This window comes from Mizuhopecten yessoensis, unplaced genomic scaffold (genome assembly GCF_002113885.1).
Source record: "Mizuhopecten yessoensis strain PY_sf001 unplaced genomic scaffold, ASM211388v2 scaffold716081, whole genome shotgun sequence".
Lineage (NCBI taxonomy): Eukaryota > Metazoa > Mollusca > Bivalvia > Pectinida > Pectinidae > Mizuhopecten > Mizuhopecten yessoensis.
In genome coordinates, this window is record NW_018479938.1 from 77,521 (window position 1) to 102,960 (window position 25,440).

General features: G+C 34.0%; 1 protein-coding gene across 4 annotated transcripts in view; it reads left to right on the top strand.

Annotated features, from left to right (window-relative positions):
* Positions 1-19,044, top strand: part of LOC110441646 — a 54,639-nt gene extending 35,595 nt beyond the window's left edge. The window contains exons 7-16 of one of the 4 annotated variants that reach the window (XM_021484845.1): positions 1,648-1,659; positions 3,186-3,227; positions 11,422-11,454; positions 11,971-11,985; positions 13,982-14,005; positions 15,193-15,216; positions 16,430-16,459; positions 16,744-16,767; positions 18,043-18,062; positions 18,625-19,044. In XM_021484845.1, coding sequence (XP_021340520.1) covers positions 1,648-1,659; positions 3,186-3,227; positions 11,422-11,454; positions 11,971-11,985; positions 13,982-14,005; positions 15,193-15,216; positions 16,430-16,459; positions 16,744-16,767; positions 18,043-18,062; positions 18,625-18,984 — 584 coding nt within the window. In that variant the 3' untranslated portion in view covers positions 18,985-19,044. The remainder of the gene's footprint in view (positions 1-1,647; positions 1,660-3,185; positions 3,228-11,421; positions 11,455-11,970; positions 11,986-13,981; positions 14,006-15,192; positions 15,217-16,429; positions 16,460-16,743; positions 16,768-18,042; positions 18,063-18,624) is intronic. The other 3 variants (XM_021484847.1, XM_021484846.1, XM_021484849.1) reach the window with 3 other exon arrangements.
* The last annotated feature ends 6,396 nt before the right edge of the window (positions 19,045-25,440 follow it).

A 25,440-nucleotide genomic window follows, 5' to 3' on the forward strand; every position in this document is an offset into this window, starting at 1 on the left:
TAAAACATCATATGTAAGATAACTATGGAAAATTGATCATTCATACTTACCCCTTCATCGTATATGACAGTGTATTGAAAAATAAAGGACTCCTTCATGCACAAAGGTGTAGGGTAGGGAAATCCCGCCCGAGGGGTTTTCAAATTTGGTAAAACTCTTTCCAGTGTGGGTCGGAGGTGGTATATTTTGACCCGGTGAACACATCGAAATACAAGCTTTTGCGGGTTAAAGCATCCTCGATACTCCAGGGGTTACGTTCACTTCCGTTCTCTGAACCCCTGGAATATGTCAAAGCAAAATTGAAGGCACGCGGCTAGCAATTTGATCGGTTTCAGGTAGAAAAAAACCTGACCAATCGCTACGCCGATACCTGGGCATTTGAAGATTACAAATTTCAAGTTTAATGGTTTCCTAAGATACATTACGATGTACAATATGGACATCTACAAGGTGACGCACACTGATTCTTCGATGTTGTCATGACATATCCCAGGGGCACAGAGAGCGTTAGTGAGCCTAACCCCTGGACTATCGCAGATGGGGTAAAGTAGCTATTGTTGTATACGTTTTGACGGACAGTAGGTTGTACAATTACAAATTACAGTTGAAGGAGGAGAACATTTAGACATGTTAGCCTGTGTGGAAAATGTAACGAGCTAAATTAAATCTTGCATGTGATTTTTCAAATTGATTTATTGGAATGCGTGAACAGTGTGATAACTCTGAGGGTAACAACACCAATGTCAATGTATGACTAAATGGCAAATGACATCACGTCATTATACAATGTAGTATAATCCGAGCGCGCTTTCATTATCGGGCTTCAATAAAATGAAAAGAAATACGGATTATTTTAATATATGCATGTTACTTTATGTACTTACCTAATATGTGCTTTTTAACTTACATATCATTGCTGATATTAAGGAAGCAGATGGTACTTATACTGGTAGCGTTATGTTATCACATTTTCTTTCACTTCTTAACCGTTATGTTCACGTTCAACTCGATCATTGTCAAAATTGGTTACACTTGTTATATACAACTCGTGACCATATGAATGTTAAATAAATAGGCTTTACATATGTCTATTTTCATTCCGATAGCTCTGAACACACGTGTTTTACAAAACCGACCGTGTTCCACAAACGTCAAACCTGAAACGAAATGGCGTTAAAAGTATGTTACACTGTTGTGCGTCAACATCTGACGTTACGTCGTTATAATTGGACCATTTGGCAATTTGCCTATCCTACACCCTTGGACATAAAATAGTATTTCTCTCTCATTCCAATCACCAGAATAAGTTCTGAAACCATGAATATGTGTTTGAACTGGCAACTTTTTTGAAATTTTCACTCTGAGCTTTTTAGACGAAAACTATTTAGCCAGCTAGCTTAGAAATATCCTATATTTGCAAACAATGTTCGCGCAGAAAATCCGTGACGTCACGTCATTGTTGAGTCATTGTGATGTCACATCACGTGAAATGGGGTGTAAGATAGAAATGTCTTTCACCCCTTTCTTACACTGGATATCTCTATCTTACACACAGGGAAATGAGAGAAATGTCTTTTCATATCTATGTTAAACATACCTCACGAATTGAAAATATCATATTATTACGATTGCCTTCTTTTGGTACAGGTGGAGGCATAGGTAAGTTCAAAATTAATTCGATATTTCACCCATCACGAAAACGTCTTTATCCCAATCACTCAATCTTTCAAACGTTTATACCAAATTCTAAATGACGTTTGAAACGATACTTTTCTGATTTGGAGCTTACATTATATAAAAACCCAATGTCTTCGACAAGTTATAAAATGAAAACGGATGTTTACTTATTATAACACGTTTCACCATTTAGCTATCATGATGATGTCGCCGCTGATGCAACATCTCATCAGATAATTTCTGGTTGTTTGTGTCAAAAGTTAGCAGACTATGTTACTTATATCAATATCAATATATGTCAATATCAGCTGCAAATCAATTAATCAATCTTCCAAACGTTTATACCACATTCTAAATGTCACCATAATTGAGAGTATTCTGATATGGAGCTATCTTACATGTATATAGAGATCCTATGTTTTCTCTATAATAGGATTCAATATAAGATGCATATGGGATATACCGACTAAAACATTACAATAGGGTTTGGTCGTGTATTTCCACTGTCTTCCCTCTGATGCCATTTCATGATTACAATTATATCAATTGCACCTAACATGCTTGTTACAAAGGTATTTATTCCAAAGTTTGAATAAGAGTAACGGTATAACAACTTCCTTCTTAAGGATCTTTTGTTATGAAAAGTGGAAATTTTCTATTGACTTATGTTTTAACTATTACTAACTTTTTAGGAGAAAATGTGATAAAATGAACAAATCAAAGAAAATTGCCCAGGTGCTCGTTTTATACTTTGACCGGCCAAAGATAAAAAAGTTGAATAACATGTGATTAAGGTGGAATTTATGATTTTGAACGTATGCAAAACAAATTCAAACAATAAATTTTAAGTGTGTCGACAGAAATATATAAATGCGTGTGGAATTGAAAAATGGGTTGTACGTCATATCAACTTTTAAGAACGTACCTCAATGTATGATGTGCAACCTTTCAGGTCGGGGATCGAAAAAGAAAACACTTGCTGTTACCCACTGCCTGTATCGTAAGAAGCATCTAATGTCTCGACCATTCTGATGTGCTTCTGCCTATCGCGCAAATCACTCAGAATCATCGAAACGCAGAAGCTTTGTGATTACAGCAAGATAGCAATAAGCATTGGCAGCGATTGAACATAATCCAAACTATTGGCACACCGGAATAATCGACTTTTTTAATCGATTTTCAATTTTTTCTCTTCTGACATTTTTGATTTCATGACTTTGGATGAAAATTATGAGTCAATTGATAGTGTTTCTCTGATAATACTACAATAGTACTATATTTCTTACACTTTGAACCATTTTTCTGACCTTCTTTATCAGTCTTCTTGTTTTCATTCTGGTTGGACTAGGGTACTGTATCAATAAAACTGTGCTTTACATTCATATTATATTTACGATTCCTACGAATACATGATATATTCAATATGGAATGTTACTAATTTAGTAATTATGATGAAATACTTAAATGTTTTATAAATAATAGTTTGTTTTTGTCAATTAAAACTATAGTTAAAGTTCCGTCCTGGGAAAAAGACATCAATAACCTTCCAGGTAGGTAAAATTTAATTTCGATATATTTTTGTATTTATAAATCATTCTTGTACAGACCCGTACACGTTCGCTGTTCCACTTTCAGCGTACCGTTTGCGTAGCATTTCCGTACCCTTTGCGTAGCACTTGCGTATCACTTGCGTAGCATTTCCGTAGTACTTCCGTACCATTACCATAGCATTTCCGTAGCACTTGCGTATCGTTTCCGTAGCACTTGCGTCTACATCTTTCCATTTAAAAAGCGTTTGTGAAACGTTCGGTCGAAAATTTTACGGAATATATATTTGTCGAAACGAATTGTAAAAAAAAATCATTATAAACCGCATTACGTGAAAAGTATTCCAACTATCATAATAGTCTGAAGGGAAAAAACCCACAAAAATGACGGTTTACACATACATGGACGTAACAGCCCTCCTCCCATGGGCCTACTGTGTGTTCCCCACACCAGCAGCTAGGCCTTAGGGGTAATTTAAATAACAGGCATACAGCTGGCCATGTGGTAATGACCTGTCCCTTGTTTAAGGTATACACAACTTCAGTGTCTGTTATAAAGGTTGTTAGGGCAACATGACCACCCGCTGACAGATACGTTTCTTTCAATATGATATCTATATACCTGATAATATAGGCAGTGATAATGCATTGACCATTCACCTGTGGTTACATTGGATTCTGATGTGCTGTACCTGATCAAGGTCACATTCTGTGATTTCAAGGCAATTAAGTCCATGTCAATTAATCCAGTTCATTGTCTATCCATCACGTACAGCTGTATACAGGTAAATCAGTTAAAGGTACAAACCTACAGGTAAGATACTTTGGCTGTCCCTCGATCAGGAAATGACAGCCCCAGGCACAATTTTATTTCACAACAGTGCCTTAACCAAGGTAAACTAATATTTAACTTGGAATTCCTAATTTAATTTAAAAAAAAGTTTCTTATTACGATATTTAACTTCTCACGTAGATGATTTCCTTGTTGTCTTTAGCAGAGACGTATATATTACAATACGTCTCTGTCTATAGTAAGTTTGTTAACGGAGTGCCCTCTCTGTGTGTGGTAATTATAAAGGTGTCAAAATCAGTCAAGCGGTTCCGGGCTAGTGTACCTATGAACTTACATGTACATGGTTCAATGAAAAAGATAATTGACCTTTTACAGCTGACCAATTAGTACCACTTAGCGCCGTTAGCAAGTTACACAGTGGACAGTATATAGCAGAGGCTGGGATTAACCTGGCCTAGGGTATATTTGGAAATATTATATTAACGACAACAAGATTTATTAATTAATGAAAGAAAGGTTTATTGATATTTTTAGAGAAGAATGTGCAGAAAAAAATAAAATATTCTCAAAAGCAATTTTTTATAGATACAATGTATATTTACGATCATTTTGATCTACCAAACTTACTGCGTAAACCCATACAAAAAAAATATCTGAAAGAAATACAAAAAAAAAAAATTCTCCTCATAACTTAAAGTTAGAAAAAGGGCGATATCAAATCATTGAATTGTCGAGTGTGTGATGTTTGTAATTTAGATGATGTTGAAGATCATGTCATTCTGATTTGCGAGCAATTGTTTTGAAAACTTATTATATTAAAAAGCCAAGCATATTTAAATTGAAAGGATTATTGAGTGCGAAAAATACAAAAGAAATAACGAACTTAGGGAAATATATATAATTTGCAAATTCGAGAGGAACCTAATTATTATAAATAGGTATAGTTGCACTTGTAATTGTGTTGTGAGTGTGTGTAACGTTGTGTAATGTTATTTTGTATTTTGCACAGTTAATATCACAAATTTTGTTATTTTGTAACTGGTGAGTCGCACGACTCAAAGTAATAAAGAACTTGAACTTGAACTTGAGGGTACGTACATGTATGACAAAATATGAAATATTGTAGCACTTACACTTACATGTATTGAGCACAGACAAACAAAATGTTATGTAGTTTTGCCACTCATCTATTGTGGTGTTGTCTATAAAAAAGTCTGACAACGGTCAGAGACGTATACTTTAAAGCAAACATTTTCACTTGATTTTGTGTGCTGTATCATTCCCCATCACCAGTTTCACGAAAAATTATTTAATTATTGAGACTCGTTAACTTGAAATTTCAGGAAAATGTCATCATCTTCCCTCAACGCCATAACGTTTTCATGTGGAACTAGAGACAAGAGATTGTGAGCATCCTCACATAGATATGCATGTATACCCCCCCCCCAAGTGAAATATGTTAAATCTATTAAATAACCCCACCCACCCCCCTACCCACACCCTTTTACTTTGCTCTACTCTACCAATGACTAATTGCCCCTGGACCCTGATCAGGAAGCTATCGCCCTAAGCCCACACCCTCCTTGATCCACGCCTGTTTAGGTACAAACGTACATGTACACACGGAGAAATACATATTGTAGATATAGTGAAGGTTGACTTGGTCTCAGTCCCTACGTTATCTGACATCAGACCCCTATACCCTCTGTAGTACACACCCCTCAGGGTGTGCCAGACAGTCATAGTTTCTCCTGTACCAGGATTCAGACATGTAAGATTTACCTGTATAAGAGTCAGTATAGATACCTACATTTTTATGATCGATAAAGAAAACCTATATTCTTATTAATACTAGAGGTACATATCATGAATGTAAAAAATATATATATTTAGTACATATTATTTTTCTTATTCATAATAGTTTCCTACATGCACGAGCTTGCCTTTCAAACTGAAAATATATATATAATAACTCCCGTAATAATATACACGTACAATGTATACTTAAACAAGAATCAACTACATTTTCATAATAAAATAAAAGATGTATAACAAAAAAAACTGTTTATCTGGGAATGAAATTTAATTAATAGACATGGTATAACATGTATACATTTCAAATCTCCGATGCATGTATTTGCATGTACTAATAATTAAGCACATTATCGGTCTCCAAATCCTACGAAAAATCTAAAAGTGTATGGAAGTATTAAAGACGATATAAAAAATAGAAATAGAGGTACTGGATCCTTAACACAGGAGTCTGAATTTATATATTTTTTAGCTCACCGGGTCCAAAGGACCAAGGTGAGCTTATGCCATACCGTGGCGTCCGTCGTCCGTCGTCCGTCGTCCGTCGTCCGTCCGTCGTCCGTCGTCCGTCCGTCAACAATTTCTTTAAACGACTTCTTCTTAACCACTTATTGGATTTTAACTAAATTTGACTGGAAGCACCCCTAGGTAGTGGGGATTCAAAATTGTACAAATGATGGGGCTGACCCCCCAGGGGGCTGAGGGGCGGGGCAATAAGGGGGCAATTTGGCTATATTGCTTTAAGCGACATCTTCTCTGGAACGAAGAGATGGATATCAACCATATTTAACTGGAAGCATCCCTAGGTGGTGTGGATTCAAAATTGTACAAATGGTTGGGCTGACCCCCAGGGGGCTGAGGGGCGGGGCCAAAAAGGGGCATTTTGACTATATTGCTACAAACGACTTCTTTTGTAGAACTATGCACTGGATATCAATCATATTTAATCAAAAGCATTCATGGGAGGCAGGGATTCAAAATTTTACAAATGGTGGGGCTGATCCCCGTGGGGGCTGAGGGGCGGGGCCAAAAAGGGTTATTTAGCTATATTGCTGTAAGCGACTTCTTCTTTGGAACTAAGAGATAGATATCAACCATGTTTGACTGGAAGCATCCCTAGGTGGTGGGGATTCAAAATTGTACAAATGGTGGGGCTGACCCCCAGGGGGCTGAGGGCTGGGCCAAAAGGGGGCAATTTGGCTATATTGCTTTAAACGACTTCTTCTGTAAAACTATACCATGGATATTGATCATATTTGGTCGGAAGCATTCATGGGAGGCAGGGATTCAAAATTATACAAATGGTGGGGGGATTTTTTTTTTGACTTGGAAATGGTTGAGATCTCCACCATATAACCATATATACAATTGTTGAGTATAACGAGAGGAATGCACATTTGCTTCCAGGATGGCCCTAGGGTCTGGCCCCACCCTTGGAGACTTAACCCCTGGGTCATAACTTTGAAACGGTTAAGATCCCCACCCCAAAACTATATATACAATTGTTGGGCAAAAAGAGACACATGCAGTCATGATATTAGAATTGATCCAGGGGTCTGGCCACAACCCTAGGGACCTAGTTTCTGAGTCACAGCTTGGAATCAGTTGAGATTCCCACCCCATAACCTTACATAAAATTGCTGGGCATAAAAAATCAAATACAGATATGCTACAAGGATTGGCCTTGAGGTCTGGCATATTCTGTTGGATCTCATTTGGAGAATATTTTGCCATGGTTGCTTAGATATCCAGGTGAGCGATACAGGCCCTCTGGGCCTCTTGTTTATTATTATTATGCTTATTAATTATTACGTTTCTCGTTAAAAAACCTGTAACAAGTTTACTTACTGTCAATATTAATTAGTATTTTATTCGGTAAGCAGGTGGAAATACTTCTGACCATAACTTATTATTATCTTTGTGTCGCGTTGATCTGTTAGCGTACGTCAGGTCTTTGTGATGGATATATTACATGTACCAATATTTGATCGACCTTTATCTTTATAAATCACGAGACATTTCTGTTTGTTTCACACTCATCCATTATGCAAACGAAATGGCAAAATTTAAATCATTCTTATGTGCCTCGATCCTCGTAGCCTACAGTGTACTGACGTTTCTTCCTATGCATTGTGGGTATGTTCGTTTCGTTTTAGAAATTTGTTATGCTTCCGCTTTTTATGTAAACCCGTTCTTGTCACCACAAACGAATCACCGTTTGTAAGCGTCATCCGTAGCAATTCCGTACCGTTTGCGTAACACTTCCGTACCGTTTGCGTAGCACTTGCGTCCCATTTCCGTACCGTTTGCGTAGCACTTGCGTACCATTTCCGTACCATTTGCGTAGCATTTCCGTACCGTTTGCGTAGCACATATTTTGATATTTTTTACGAGTGCGCAGAGCGAGCGTGTACGTGTCTGTATATTATGGATACGTAACAAAGAGTGGAAATCCAAATTCCTTTATAAATGACATATATTGGTGAATACTGTATACCGGGAAACTTTCGCCCAGTTAAACTTACGCCCTACACTGGTAAATCCTTATTCGCCCAGTGTTAATTTCGCTTTCGCATTTGATTGCTAAATTAATTATGTTATTTACTTATATTGGCTGTAATGATAATTCATTACCGTGGGCTATAAGAAAAGTTAAACTGCGGCGAACATTTCTCGGTATATATTAAATCTTATAATCGATTAAATGTGTTCGATAAAATATTGTTGTTGATCTGATGCCGATCTGTTAGTACTACCTCAATGAAATACCATACAAAAAGCACCCAGAACGATACTGTAGTAGTACGAGAAATAGTGATACAGATAATGCCGTCGCTGTGGGCTCGAACCCGCGACCCTTCCGATGCTCTACCACTGAGCTAAGGGGAGATTCCCTACAGCTGACAGACCCGAAACGACGCCGAAACCCTTTCAAAGCACCGGTTTCCATATGCCACTTTGCGAGAGTTTGGAAGACACAACACGGATTGTGTCTCCGACCACAGTGATCATCCAGTGTAATATATTTGTATACAATAATGTTATACTTCGATCTGTTTAGTATTGTAACCAGTGCAATACAGATAACACTGGTTGATGTTTTCTTTTTTCAAACCCGTAAGCGCCGCATGAGTTTGATATATAAACACTTTGTCCACTTCCGATGCTTCCCGAAGTGTGAAAGCCTTCTAGGGAAATTACGACCGCATACTATCTACAAAAATATGATAGGAAACCCTTTTATCATTAATTTTCCGTTTGTTAAAATATTTCATCTTCACTGCGGTCAAGATTTACGAATGTTATATTTTCACAAGTGAAGATGCAACTCTGAAAATTGTTCAATCACAACGGTACTTTCTTTTCACTGCAATTATTTTTAGTTTCAAGTACAGATGAGGCGACGGCAAAATAAGTGGATGTATGGTAGTTTTTGTTTGGTAACATTAACAGATAATAGCAGCAAACAACAAAATTGCGTTGAGATCCTCATTCAAAATGGCGCTCTGTAATTTTCAAGCGTTACGTGTTTAAAAGTCCATTTACTTTTTATTATTGTTAAAAAAAGATCAATTTATTGGTTTTTGCGTTGAACCCCACATATAGAGGATATTTAATGATGTCTTCAGTAATAACAAATATATTTCACGAGTGTGGCTAATATTTTGATATTTTTTACGAGTGCGCAGCACGAGTGAAAAATATCAAAATATTAGCGACACGATTAGCGATACGATAATTTGTTATTACTGAAGACACCATTTAATTTTCTATTTATTACATTTTCAAAGCATACAACATGAAAAATCTAATGCATTAAAAAAGGGCGGGAATCAGAAGCGTAATTATTAGCGCCATATTATAATGACGTCACGCTTGACAACAAGGCTGCGCGCCATTTTGAGTGGCATTCCCAACGCAATTTCGACGTTTTCTGCTATTTTCTGGTATGATTGCTTATAAAAATGTCATTACTGGTATATATATGTAAATACTTCAGTCTGTGTACAAACATTTACCATAACAACCACTTATTCTACCGTCGCTTCATGTGGATCTGTGACAAAAGATCGTTGCCTTTGAATGCAGCGAATAGAAGATACCGTTATGATTGGTCAATACTAAAAGGTGATATTTTCACACTGTGAAAATATCACTTTTGATATTTGTCACAGTGTGAATGATATCTATTTATCAAGTTGATAGAATCCGATATTTCACTGGCAAAAATGTAATACACATATTTAACCCGTTTAAAACGTATATGTTATAACAACCAAAAAACTAGCGTTATGGTCAAGTGTTTCTTCGTAGAAGACTCGAGAGACAACCACTTCTCATGATTGACAAGTAACCTCAAGCAGATATAAACATTTTATTCAATTAAAGTGTATATAAACGTGTATCATCAAATGAACTATTTGTTAAAATCGCGACAGGTATATATTATGTTTTCTGTAATTAATGTACTGTATCATCCCTCTCAGAAGATGACCTTATTTCCAAATGGTTGATATTTAAACATGCAGTAAAAATGGACATTTTCTGGTCTTAGGGAAAATATTGAATGGCAATAGTGCAACATATGTGGATAATGAGAGTAAAAATAATTTTCTGAACGATGAAAGTAATGCCATTAATATTCAAAGAATACATTGAAAATTGCAGGATCCGCTCCAGGGTGTTTTTTGGACTGTCAGCAAGTGATTTTCATCAAAAGATCTGATGTCCAGCAGCTTTTCTGCATTTGTTTTGTTGGTGTATGGGCAGCAGTGTTATTGGCCCTTTGCAAACGACTAGTTGGTCTTTTTAGATATATCACAGAGTAGGGCATAATAATCAAACTGAGATGTAACAAGTTAATGCACCAACGTCTCGCTATGTCATAATGCAGCGCCCTCTCAGTAGAGTTTCTCGTTCGATAGACTAGTTGCAGGTTGTCATGAAGACTTGGTATGGAGATGAACCTCTAAAAGCCTGGACACAATCTTCTCCAAGATCCTACCTAGACAGAAAAGGTAGATTTTATAATGGGCGGTACTTATTAAACTCCTCCATATCCGTTCCATTTGTATACAGCAGTTGTACTTTGACTTTGATGTTAAACGTCCGCCCAGATGTCCCGTGACAGAACATACCAAAGTCCTTAAATATGTAGTTTAATTCCCTGCTTAACATTGAGCATTAAACGTAATGACAACAACTGATGAAAGCGTTGGTAGTATGATTTGACCAATCGGAATGCTGTTCTTGGTGCCTTTTGCATGGTATTTCAGAGATATAGCACTATCAGGTCGAAATCAAGGTTTTGTTTAGCTTTATTTTGTTTAACATCTTATCAACAGCTAATGTCATTCTTCAAGGACATGCATCCATGTGTTGTGTATGTATGAAGGAGGCAAGGTATGTCGGTGTAAATTCCACCTTGTGATAGTGACATCAGATCCGCGTTATAACAAGGAGGCAAATACACCACCATACCCTGTCTTCGACACTCATTCGCACATGCTCGCATACATAACACTAGGTCACAGTCAATAGTGAATGTATAATCCTGCGGTTTACTATGACCTTTTATTTTTCATTCCTTAGATGAACGCAGAACAGCTCGATGGCCTTTCCGTCGTGAGTTACATTTCTATTTGTGTCCTAAAGATATCATTATAGTTTGACCGCGAAGATAATACTCGTAAACAAGTAACTCGTAATTATAATGAAATAGTTGAGCATTCAATAAGTTATATCTTTCTTGATTTAACAATTCAATGTACAACAGTATTGCTTATGATATTGTATGACATCGAAGTGATCTTTTTATGAAAGTTATACATGTTTTACACATTACAAATACTATTGTAATATTGCATTGCCCTGCCTTAAATAGAGACAACATGACATGATGTTTCATCCATTAAACTTTCACTTTGGCTTTATTTGGTTCATTTTTGGAACTTTTAGTTTTGACTGAAACATATTGTAGGTATCGAATCCTTTCCTAAATATATCAATAAATTCTAACGTATAAGATTATACTCGTCAAGCAAAATTTAGTAATTATGATGGACTGCTTAAATATTGTAAAGATTATAGCTTTCTCGATTCAAATCTACACATTTTCCATTTTCCGTTCTGAAATAAAAGGCAGGAACCGAACAAGTAAGTAAACATTTTATTTCAATTTCTTAACCCAATACAAAAACGTGTTTTTTATTAAAATATATTTCTTGTATTTTAAGGTTACGTAACAAAAAGTGGTAATTTAAATTACTTTATCAATGATATATATTTCTTAGGTAAATACTGTATACCGGTAAACTTTCGCCAAACGCTGGTAGAATCCGTATTTGCAAAGTGTTTAATTCGACCTTCACATTTGGTTGCTAAATGTATTATGTTATTTACTAATGCTGACGGGTATGATAATTTCGCTTCATTACCGAGGCGAAAAGCGAAAGTTATATTACGGTGACAACTTCCCGGTATACAGTAAATCTTGTACTCGTCAAAATGTAATATCATAGTGAATTTTGTTCATCTTGGGACTTAGACATGTTTCACATATATTATGAACATTTAGTTTCTCATACGTAATTTCATCATATACTTTTTACTAATTGCAGATATATGTGAAAGGACTGTTTCAATAGTATACAATGCAATATCGGATTTGAAACTTATATACACTGAGTTCACTAATTTATAATTAGTTCAGTCTTGTATTTCATCTGTCATTCATTTTATTCTTTTTAAACGAATTATAATTATAATTATATTCCTGCACAGATCATACCTTTAACAAATGTAGTTTATTCACAAGTGTGTATCATAATAAGATACTAATCTGTCCTATTTGATATAAATCTTCCTAGGAAAGAGAGTTGGCTAATCGTTAGCATGTTTAGCATCATATTCACAGCTAAGTTCATTAAGTGGCGTGCTTCTATATTTGTTAATTTGTATAATAACGTTACATGTCTAGAGCGGTTTTCGCAAAAAAAAAATAGTGTTTCCACAATGGTAGGCATTGTGAAAGCTGGTGGGTCTTTTTAACAAAACGTGCAGAAACGATAGTCATTTACAATGTCACCAGGTTTTTGTATTTGTTCATACTCGAGTCAATTAAAATGGTATTATGCTATGAAAAACGTTAAGCATTTAGAATTAGCTGATTTACTTCAATTGAGAGCTGTGCTGGATTCCTTCGGCATTGAATTTCAGTGTTGTATCACTCTGAATTCGGTATTAGATCTGTGCTTTCGCTAGGAGACGAATACGCCAACACACAGCCTTAACCAAACAAGGACACAAACATCACACACATACATATACGTCCTTCACGTACCTTAGCTATTTATATGATGCTTTACTGAATAAATATGACTTGTTATTCAGTACATTTGCTGCGTTCTGCTGTATGTAAAGTTGAAATATTAATCTTGAAGAACGACCTGATAATTATCAATTTAATGTTTACCTTGTCTTCGAAAATTCCTTCCTAAAAAACTATAGATTTGACTGACAAAAATTAAAACATACTTCAAATTATTTACCAAAAATGTAATTAAACTTTTTTTTGTGAAAGATAATACTCGTAAACCAGAAGTAAGTTATCAAAGGGAAAAACTGTAATATTTAAAAATGATATATTTCTGAATTTAATGATTCAAATGTATAAACTCATCTGATAAGGTGATATTTTAGCATATACGTAAAACATACTAAATGCAAATATAGTACTATTGTGATATTTCATTTTCCTGCCTCAGATGTGTTATTCAGTACATTTGCTGCGTTCTGCTGTATGTAAAGTTGAAGTATTAATCTTGAATAACGACCTGATAATTATCAATTGAATGTTTACCTTGTCTTCAAAAATTCCTTCCTAAAAACCTATAGATTTGACTGACAAAAATTAAAACATACTTCAAATTATTTACCAAAAATGTTATTAAACTTTTTTTGTGAAAGATAATACTCGTAAACCAGAAGTAAGTTATCAAAGGGAAAAACTGTAATATTTGAAAATGATATATTTCTGAATTTAATGATTCAAATGTATAAACTCATCTGATAAGGTGATATTTTAGCATATAAGTAAAACATACTAAATGCAAATATAGTACTATTGTGATATTTCATTTTCCTGCCTCAGATGAAGCACCCATCAATATAATTGGTAAGCATACATTATATTTCAGTTTTCATTATCCGATACTTAAACACACTTTCCTTAAACACATTACTTCTGGTAAAGTAAGAGTGGTTAACACATACTTAAATTAAAATAATATAACATATGCTTTCCTAGTTAAATCAATGTTATATCAATATTCAACGTCTTCAACAAAATATAACACCAAAAAGACATTTACAAAACAGTTGATAGGTTTGTGATGTTTTATACATAAAGAGTAGTTCCATGTATGCCTTCTTATGGTTGTTGACAATTGACGGCAGACTGATTACTCGGTGAAGAGTCGAAATGACAAACAGGAAAACGCCCGGTATTAAATAGAGCATAGTTCCTTCCTTTGACAAGTCGCATATGTTTGTGCTTATTGTACACAGCTCTTAGAATCATCTAAACCAGCAATCCCATCTACTACAGCAAGGTTTCAATAATTATTGAACAAAATCTACATTATTTGCTCGCCAAAATATTTCACATCGTATACACTCTTTTCCGTGATCTTCAAATTCGTGTCTTCTGAAACTGTTGATTTAATTGACTTGGACTAAAATTTCTGATTAGTCAATTTAAAGCGTTTCTATGGTAGTCATGAAATATTGTTTTATATTTTTATTACACATTTAAAAATATTTGTTATTTGAATGATCCTAAACATCCTTAATTCGACGACATCTTACTGAACAAATTTCAAATGCTTTGTTTACTAAATTATTTGTTTAAGTATAAATTCTGCAGCGAGTTACTCACTGTTGTCATACTTACATTTGTTTCAATCCATGAACTGCAATTCAGTACAGTTTCTGCGTTCCACTGTATGTAAAGTTGAAATATATATCTTTGATAACGACCTGATAATTATCAATTGAATTTCAACCATGTCTCCACATTTTCCTGCCTAAGAAGATATAAATTTGACTGACAAAAAATAATACATACTTCAAATTATTAACACAATATATCATTACATTCGTATCGTAAAAGATGATACTTGTAAACCAGAAGTAAGTTATCATAGTGTAAAAAATTAAGATTTAAAAATGATATCTTTCTGAATATAATAATTCAAATGTATAAATTCATCTGATATTTTGATATTTTATTATATAAGTAAAACATACTTAATGCAAATTTAAAATTTAATGCCATTGTGATATTTCATTTTCCTGCCTTAGATGAACCACCCATCAACTTGACTGGTAAGTATACATTATATTTCATTTTCAATCATCCGATACTTAAACACACTTCCCTTAAACACATAATTTCTGGTAAAGTAAGAGTGGTTAACACATACTTAAATTAATATAATATAGCATATGCTTTCCTAGTTAAATCAATGTTATATCAATATTCAACGTCTTCAACAAAATATAACACCTAAAAGACATTTACAAAACAGTTGATAGGTTTGTGATGTTTTATACATAAAGAGTAGTTCCATGTTTACGTTCTTATGGTTGTTAAAAATTGACGGCAGACTGATTACTCGGTGAAGAGTCACAATGACAAACAGGAAAATGCCCGGATATAATAGAGCATATATTGCTTACGTCTGGTTCCTTCCTTTGACAAGTCGAAGGTGTTCGTGCTTATTGCTCACAACTCTTAGAATCATCTAAACCAGCAATCTCATCTACCACAGCAAGGTTTCAATAATTACTGAACAAAATCTACGTTATTTGCACGCCAAAATATTTCAAATCGTATACACTATTTTCCGTGATCTTCAAATTCGTGTCTTCTGAAATTGTTGATTTAATTGACCTGGACTAAAATTTCTGATTAGTCAATTTAAAGCGTTTCTATAGTAATCATTAATTATTGTTTTTTTTATCTTTATTACACATTTCAAAAATATTTGTTATTGAATAATCCTAAACATCCTTAATTCATCAACATCTTACTGAACAAATTTAAATTGCTTTGTTTACTAAAATATTTGTTTAAGTGTAAACTTCTGCAGCGAGTTTCTTACTGTTGTCATATTAACGTTTATTTCATTCCGTGACCTGTATTTCAGTACATTTCCTACGTTCCACTGTATGTAAAGTTTGAATATTTATCTTTGATAACGACCTGATAATTATCAATTGAATTTCAACCATGTCTTCACAAGTTCCTGCCTATGAAGCTATATATATGACTGGCTAAAATTACATACTTCAAATTATTAACCGAATATATCATTACATTCGTAATGTGAAAGAAAATACACGTAAACCAGAAGTGAGATATCAAAGTAAAAAACTTAAATATTTTATAAATGATAATTTTCTGAGTGTAATCATTAAAATGTATAAATTCGTCGTCAATGATATTCTATTACAGCTGGGTGATCCTGTATCAAATAAGTTATTCATATTTAATGCACATTTAATACCATTGTGATATATCATTTTCCTGCCTTAGATGCAGCAGCAGCAATCAACATAATATCTGGTAAGCAACTATTCTATTAAAATTCCTTTATCCAATAATAGAACACGTTTCTTCTGATCAATACTTCTGGTCAATACGAATGGCTTACACATATAAAGTTCTAAATAATTTAATTAATGATATCGTTCTTAGTAAAATCAATGTTATATCAAGATTCAACGTTTTCGACAAAGTATAACACCAGAATTAAAAAAATAAGGTATGTTTTATACACATAGAAAAGTTTCAATAAATACGTTCTACATACAATTATTACCATTGTTATTTTCATATTCCTACCTCAGAAAGAAAACCCATCAGCATGACTGGTAAGTTAATATTGCATTTCAATTTCTTCACCCAAAACTGAAACACGCATTTATACTTATCAAAACTTTATGTAAAGTCCGATGTTCTTACACATAGCAACATTATAAAGTATATGATAACTCTGTTTGTATTAATCAATATTGTATCCAGACTCAAAGTCTTCTGCACAATAAAGCACCAACATGACTCTTTTTATGAATTTGTTAAAATGATAAATTATTCTTTAAATGAAAGCTGGTTTTATTTTTTTCACAAATATTGCATTTTACTTCCTGGAAAACAGTAACTATTTCATTTCAATTGCTTAACCCAATACCATTTACTAACAATTTTCTCTTGTATAAAATGGGGAGTTCTTAACTACTTCAAAATGATATAGTTATCACTTGAATAAATCTTATATATTAATATTTAATGTGTACGACAGAGCATTGCATCATCTATATACTACTTTATTCCACCTACTGGTAGCTTGATAAATTCATTTTCGTTGATTGCCGTCAAGAACAACTTGAGAACAACTTGAGACAAGCTTTAGAAATAATTTTCTCAATTTGCCGGTCTTTGGGAACGTATTTTTCTCAAATAGGAACGTTTGCGCACGCCAGGTCACGTTCTTAGCCGGACATAGAATCCACACAAAAGTTATCCGCGTAAGAAAATAATCCGTCATAAACAAATCAGCATAAATTTACGAAAAAAAGGATAACAACATCACTGTAAGCGTAAATGTGAACATGGACAAGCCAATGAAGACATGCTTATTTAAAAAATAATTTGTCATTGCTCAGTTCCTCGGGAGATTTCACACTCACTTATTCGCAGCTTGACAAAGATAGCAGTCGGTCTTGAAACGTTGCGACACATTTAATACGTACATTGTTTGTGTAAAAAAGTAAAACGTTGATATCACACATTTCCAAACTGATGAATCTTATTGAAGAAATTCGTCATAGTTTTAAGGTTCATGGTATTCCTCCTCGCAAACCTTATATTTGTTTACGTTTGTCACAGACCGAGGATTTTCGATCGATGGTCATTGAGCCTAGAATTCATTTGAAAAGTATGGTGTTGAGATGACTTTTTGATTTTTTTTTTTTAACTCAAATACATAAATTCACTTTTTCATATATATATTCAACATTTCCATTATCATTATCGGAACTTTTATCGGCACTTGCCTTAATTTAAGAACGAAATTGAACGTTCATTATAATATTGATATATTCGACGGATCGTTCAGATTACAATATGTGATCCTTTATAATTTTCAGTCTCAACAAAAAAATCCGAGGTAAGAATCAAGCTGTTTACTTGTGTAACTTACATGCAACATTGTTTTATTCATGACACATTCAGAAATATTTGATGCTTACAAATATGAGTTAGCGTATGAACGCTAACGTATATTTTTTCAAGAAGACTCGTTTTTAGTTGTTGTATTTCAGCTGATTCGATTGATTTTCGTTCGTGCATAATTAATATCAATAGCAATCAGTATATCATCTATTTTGGTTTCGCCACAAACTGAACTGATCATATGAAGAAATAGGAAATGAGTGATCTGTAACAACTAGTGTTATACTTTTGTAAAGTTGTTCTTCACAATACTACACGAGCTTATCCGACAAATAGTATCAAGTCAGAAATCAAGTTCATATCTATATGCTTTAGTCATTTGTGATTTTTTGTGTATCTAATATTATTGATGAACTAATAAAATGCAATGACATGGAAACCTTATTACTGGTCAGGCCTGCACATACAGATATGTTTACACAATGGATAAATATGCGCATTGACATCTTAATACTTAGTGATATTATGTGAAATATCTGAATATTTATTTGTAACAGGAACGAGGCAGGGGACGTCTAGATCCCTATGAACCTAGCGATAGCTCGTCGATGGTAAAGTCCCTCTATGACGCATGTAAATCTGGAGACAAAGAAAAACGTTTCAAACAGCATGCAAACTGTCCAGAGTTGTTTACACAGAACAGTATCCTGTTCCCTAAATCAAGAAATATAGATGGCTGTATCGCTGCAAAATATTCGGTGATTAAAGAAAAAAGAAAAGCGGATAACAAATCCTTGCTCCAAGAGGCCCGTCGCTCTGACAAGTCCTCTCTCGTGGAAATAACACGTGAATTAAATAAGTATGAAATTTATGACAAAGATGAGAAGGAGCATAAGATAAACAAAACAATCCGTTAAATGACCAATGAAAACAAAATTCAGCATACTTGTAACATCAATTTAACGTTATATAACATTAATGCAATTTAAAAAATATAAAAACTACCATGCAAATATTTCAACGTTATTTCAATATCAGAATATGTATTCTGGAGATCTTTTTTAATATTGTCATGACATTTAAGAAATGTCACTTAACGTTTCGATAACCTTATTTCAGTGTTGTATTTTTGAATGTTAAATTCATGTTTTAAAAGATATACACGTTCTTTAGGTAAAAGTGTATCGGTTCAAGTGTCCATACTGACATGTCAACATAACATTTGGTTTAAACTGGATTTGGCTTTCTTGTTATCTAGTTCAGTTCCTTGGGAGAAGTCACACTTCACCACATGTATGGGTATTACTGAAATTATATAAGATGTATATTTGTCAAGTTTTCCACGTTTTCAAAGAAAATTTAAAGAGGAATGACGGCCAGGGCATGTTCGCTTTGATCAGGCCCAATATTTCAACTGGACTATAGGACTTTTTTTTTTATATAATATATCCTTCTTTACTCCAAAGCTATAGCTGACAATGTGCATAAGTCACTCATTGGAGTTAACTCCCCTTACCTTTACATCAATATGTTTACAGTGGAAAGGTTTATTGTTGCTGTTAGTTCAACCACTTAAAAAAGAGTTGTTTATTTCCATTACTACCAGTTCAATGTATTAATCTAGAGTTACCTATACTTTCCTGTCAGAAATATGTAACAGATAAGATATGACTGTAAAAGGAAAAATATATATTTCTAGACTCTTACACTTTCCCACTCTCTCTCTTTTTAAAAAGATGTTTATGATTCAATACTCATCTTAAATTACATATTTTACATGCCTTGTCAATCACTACTACATAATATCGGGTGTACTATATTTCATTGTTATTGTACAGATGCACAAATCAATAGTACATGTATATTAAGAATATTAAAATGCTTATCTCAAAAACATACATGTATATAAAGAATATTAAAATGCTTATCTCAAAAACATACATGTGTCCATCATTATTTATTGAATGTTGTATTGACCAATACACACGTTCACGCGCCCATCCTCACACATTCACAAAGCGTATATTTACACAAATATAAAATCATATCCATATCTGCATACCAATGTAATAAAATGAAATAAAAAAAAATAATCAAATAGAGCATGTCATAACATCCCTTTTTCGAGAAACTTTGCAGCTCGATATATGGTTTCAAATGTTATAGAAAGATTGAAAACAATTATTTCAGGTCTATTAATGAAAGGGTTCCAGTTTGTATTCTCTTGTGATACATGTATTGCTAAGTCTTCTATTTAGCAAATTATCCAAAAATGCAATACACTTTTGTGTCACTTTTTAATTATTGACTAAAGCTTAATAATAATGTCGGCCTTTCATATCCTTCAATATCAGTAATAAGTCAGTAATATTTTTCTTGTAATGCATTGGTAGACATAAATGGACATGCTTCCGAAATAAAAAGCATAAATCCCTCAAAAACTGTAAATAGATGGTCAAAAACTGTAACATTTACAGTTGTGGGATCGCACAACGTTACACGATGTGCGGTGCGCGCACGATATGTGCAGGGTGTGTGAACGGAGTGTGCACGATGGGCGAACGATAAAAAGCTGGACGATCATTTCTTGCGCACATCTGTGCGCACGATGGACGGACGCTGTGCGATAACAATCGTAGTTGGTGTAAATTGAGGAATGCCTTAACAATTTATACGGTTTTGTGTTTAAACATATAAACTTGATGTTTACGTATGTTTCTATATTCTAGCAACATTTATAAACTTATATAATTATCTTTATGTCTATACATTCTTATAATTAGAAATTGTGTTTTCTGTGTTTTTAAACAAACTTAATCGTCACATGTAAAATTAAATTAAAACACAATCCCGAATACAGGTAGACATAACCACTTTGTACATGTACCTGGACCGTAGTTTTCTCGCCGCCTGGGACACTTACGTAACTCGTCGGGTAAGGCCGGGGGGGTAAAAATCCAGGTGAAGGGGAGCCATAGGCAAACAAATGTATGGCATATCAGCTCTTTGTGTCAGGCACTGGTCAGGTAAAACTCCGGACACTCATAAAATTGTTATTTACCTGTTCTGTTACCTTGGAGCCAAACCCATTCTTGACAGCCTTACGGTCGTTGTAATACTGTGTAACACGCATTGTAAAATTGTGTAATCTTGATTATTGTGATGATAAATTACATATATATAAACAGTGTACATTATCGTATAAAAGCCTTCCGTATTTTTGTCATTCCGTAATTTTGATCTTCAAATTATACCAAATCGCACAGTTGTGCGGAGAGAATCGCACAACGGGGCGAACGATTGCTAAATCGCACAGTTGTGCACACCATGTGTGGACGATGTGCGGATGGTGTGTGAACGATGTATGCACGGTGTGTGCACGCTTTTTTTGGTGCGTTGTGCGGTCCCACAACTGTACAAAACTCTCTATAGTCAAAAAGTTTCCAATTTTGGTTGAACATATCGCGTATTTTAACTATACCTAACCCATACCACAGTGGATAAAAAACGACTTCTTGTTTATTTTATTTTATTGATTATAACTCAGGTACACTGATATTTTTGAAATATGCCAAGGTTTCAAAAACGTCACTCCAAAATGTATTTTTACATTTTGTTGCAATGTATTTAAAAAAAGTCTAAACCAAACTCATGAAAAATTGGTGAAGGAATCTGAACCAACAATATTGTTTTCCAATTTGATAGCTTCTTTACCATTTGGTTTTTCCAAGTGTGTTTCAAAGAACTCATTCATTATTGAAATGCATCATCTTAAGTCCTCCATTCACTGCTTACTGAACAAGTGATTGTCTAGCTATTCTGTCTACTGATCCTTTCCAAAAATATGAAATTTTTCCCGAGACTTGATAGATTTTTGGGAGACTCACATTTAAATGAACCAGTTTCGAAAGTGCATAGGTTTTCACAACAGTAATGTTACTAATCATCGTAAGATTCCTTTTACTCAATGATATACAAAGTTTACAAATATCATCAATTTTACATGAATAATTTCACTCTATCATATCATTTAAGTTTGTACTATAAATAAAACCAAACATTTTAAAAGGTTCATGAGTACATGTCAAGTGAAAAGACATACTATTTCTTTACTACCAAATTTTGAATCGATCCATTACTGCCGACGTTTTAGAAATATTTGGTGCTATATCAGAGAATTTAGAAAAATGATCAGGCAAATTCATTGCTGCTCTAAATAAGCTATCAGAACCATCCAATATAAATCCAGGTTATCAGCATAGTGCGTTAATTTTAAATGTGTTTCTCCAATTTTGATTCCTTTAATTTGTTTTTGTGTCCGACCAATATCCCCAGTATTTCAACAAACAATAGAAAAAGTATGGGTATAACGGGTCCCCCTGTCTACAACCACGTCCTATATAGAACACTTCTGAAAATATTCCATTCTGAATAACGCACAGGTACATATCTTTATTTAGGATGTTGACCCATTTGACTATGTCTTCCCCAAAGTTGAAAAAATATACCGTTATCAATAAATTTCAAAGAACGGAATAAAATGCATTTTTTAAAGTAAACTAAGAGTAGAAGAGCAGGAATATTTTAAAGTCTTGGTATACTGCTTGGTATCATATACAATCCTAATATTTCATCAATGAATCTTCCAGACATAAACCCCTTCTGACTCTCTTGGATGACATTACCCAATAAGTTTTTAGTTTTTGGCTACACATCCTCAAATTAATTTATAAAATATATTTGATAAGATAATTGGTATCCAGTCTTTATCCCTAGGTTTGTTTCCTTTATGCAATAATGATATACTACCTTGTTTCTGGGAAGTGGATATATGTTCTACATCAAAGGAATATTTTGCCGTACTAGGAGACTTATCAAATCAGACCAGAAACAATTGAAAAATTCTGCAGAAAATCCATTTGGTCCAGAGGCTTAATCACTCTTTCTTTTTTTAACGACCTTCAACATTTTTTCTTCCCCAATTTTATCCGGAATTTATATTTTGTTATCATCACTTACCCATGAGAAGTCATAGTTGCTAAGTAGTTTTTCGAAGTCAACATCTGCTATGTCATCATCTTTTAATATACGAAAAGTCTTATACAAAAATATACACTCAGAATTCATTTTGGTCATTGATTACCACCCTTTTATCATATTGTAATTTTTTAAGTTTTACCTTCTGTGTTTCTTTTTTCTAGGATTGTAAAATATTGTGTTGGTCTTTAAGCATTTTCAATCCAATTTGTTTTAGTTTTCTGAACAAAACCCTTCACGTAAAAAAATCTTGATAGGATTTCTTCTACCTCAAGTATGTTTTCTTTTTTTCAGGGATGTAGATTCTCCAAGGATCCACAAGATCAAGATTGTTGTTTTTTAAGTTATCACTTCTGCTCTTGCCATTGTTTAATTGATATGTTTATAATTGTAAGTGCTTATTGCACAATCTTGAACCAAATTGAAAACTCCACATATAACTGTAATCTCCCCTTCCATTTCAGATAATATATATCTATACCAAGCTTAATCAAACAAATCGGGACGATCTCGATACCAATACCGATTAATAAAGTTCAAATTACCTGAATGGATTGAAATTTCGATTTCAATAAGATTGTCATCATTGTCTATTACTTTCTTCCCAATGTTACAAGCAAAATTAGATTTGAACAAAATCGCCACTCGCCTGGAATTTCCTTTAAAAGTGTTAATACAATCATAGCCCAAATGAGACCGATATATTAATGTCCTTTCCGTAAAATGAGTTTCATGACAAAAATGTATTGAACAATGCTTCTTTCTCAAAACATTAAAAACATATCTTCTAGTATAAATATCACCTGAACCGTGACAATCGAAAGACAATACTATAATCGTCATCTTCATTTATACAGATTTTAACAAGTATGTGGTTATTGAACTTATGTTTCGCACATGAAGCAAGTGAAATATTGACATGCAAAAAAGTTTAACAAAACATAAATATGACATTCCATAAGTACAGGCAGTGTAATAAACATTAAAAAAAAAGGAAAACAAACAAAGAAATACACATATTTTGAATTTTACCGGCTTCCTGTTTGAATGGTAAAATAAGTTTCTATTCACAATTGTATATGTCTTGAAGGCAACTCTTAATATGATACTGCCACATCATGATCATATTTATTAAAGTTGAAAAAAACACTGAATCAACTCTTTAGGCATTAAAAGAGTTCCCCAAATTTATACCAATTTCAAATAATCCAAACCCACGTGTACTGTATGATTACATGTATAAGCAGCTGGCTATAGATAATCGAATCAGGTACAATAAATATATGGCTTTCTGGCCGTTCATCCGAAGTACAGTTTAAACATTGTATTTGATTCGATGTTATTACTGAGTTCTCAGTTTGTGTGGTTACAGTTAGTTCTTCACTGAATATCTGGACCATTTATCAACTCGGTAGTTATCTCACCTGCATCGCGCTGGGGCAGCCGATAACGTTGGTTATCGATATTTTCACCATAAAACGTCTTAAGACATCCTTAATAAATTCATCGTTCTCTTGACTAAGACTAAATATGAGAAGGTTATTTGTCTACTCATTGACTCACCATAATCTAGTTTTATTTCAAGTGCCTCAAACCTGTCCTGCACACTTTTGAGTAGTTTCCCCGTGTCCTCAGATTCTTTCTCTATCACGTCGACTATGTCCTCGATTTTCCCTACTTTAGATGATACTGCCTCAATGTTGTTATTCAGATGTTTCCCTTTTCCCATTACGAATTTTCGTTATTCAATAGTTGAGATGTCTTTTGTTTCACCATCGTGGGTCTAACTGCGAGACACCGACGCCAAATTAGTACATGTGCTCTCATCAGCAGAAACATTCTCCGTCTGACTGGACAGCCTATCATCTGAGCGTCCTCGAAAGAAATATCCTTGAATACTCATGGCTGTTTGTCGCGGTTGCTATAATCGGTCACTTTGAAACAAGTATTTTAGAAGGGATTCCCCACTTTGGTTCTAAATATGAATTATATTACATTTCTTGATTTGTAGGGGAATATTGTTTAAGATTTAAAATCAGACATTTTAATTAACGGTAGAATATAAGTGAAGCAATTTCAATCTAAATTAGTTTAGAGCATCCCAAGGCGACCCAACGTTGTATAAAGGAAGGGTTTGACTCCTCTAGGGAGAGAAGGGCTGGCCAAATATGGGAAATATTAGGTTAATCATCAAATCCGATTTTTTTGAGCTTCAGCACAGGGATTCTAACATTATATGGTCTGGAGCAAACTTAGGCAATGATGATTTACCTTTGTATAGATGAAGGACGTGTTAACCCCTTCGGGGGGGGGGGGGGGGGGGGGGGGAGGGCTAT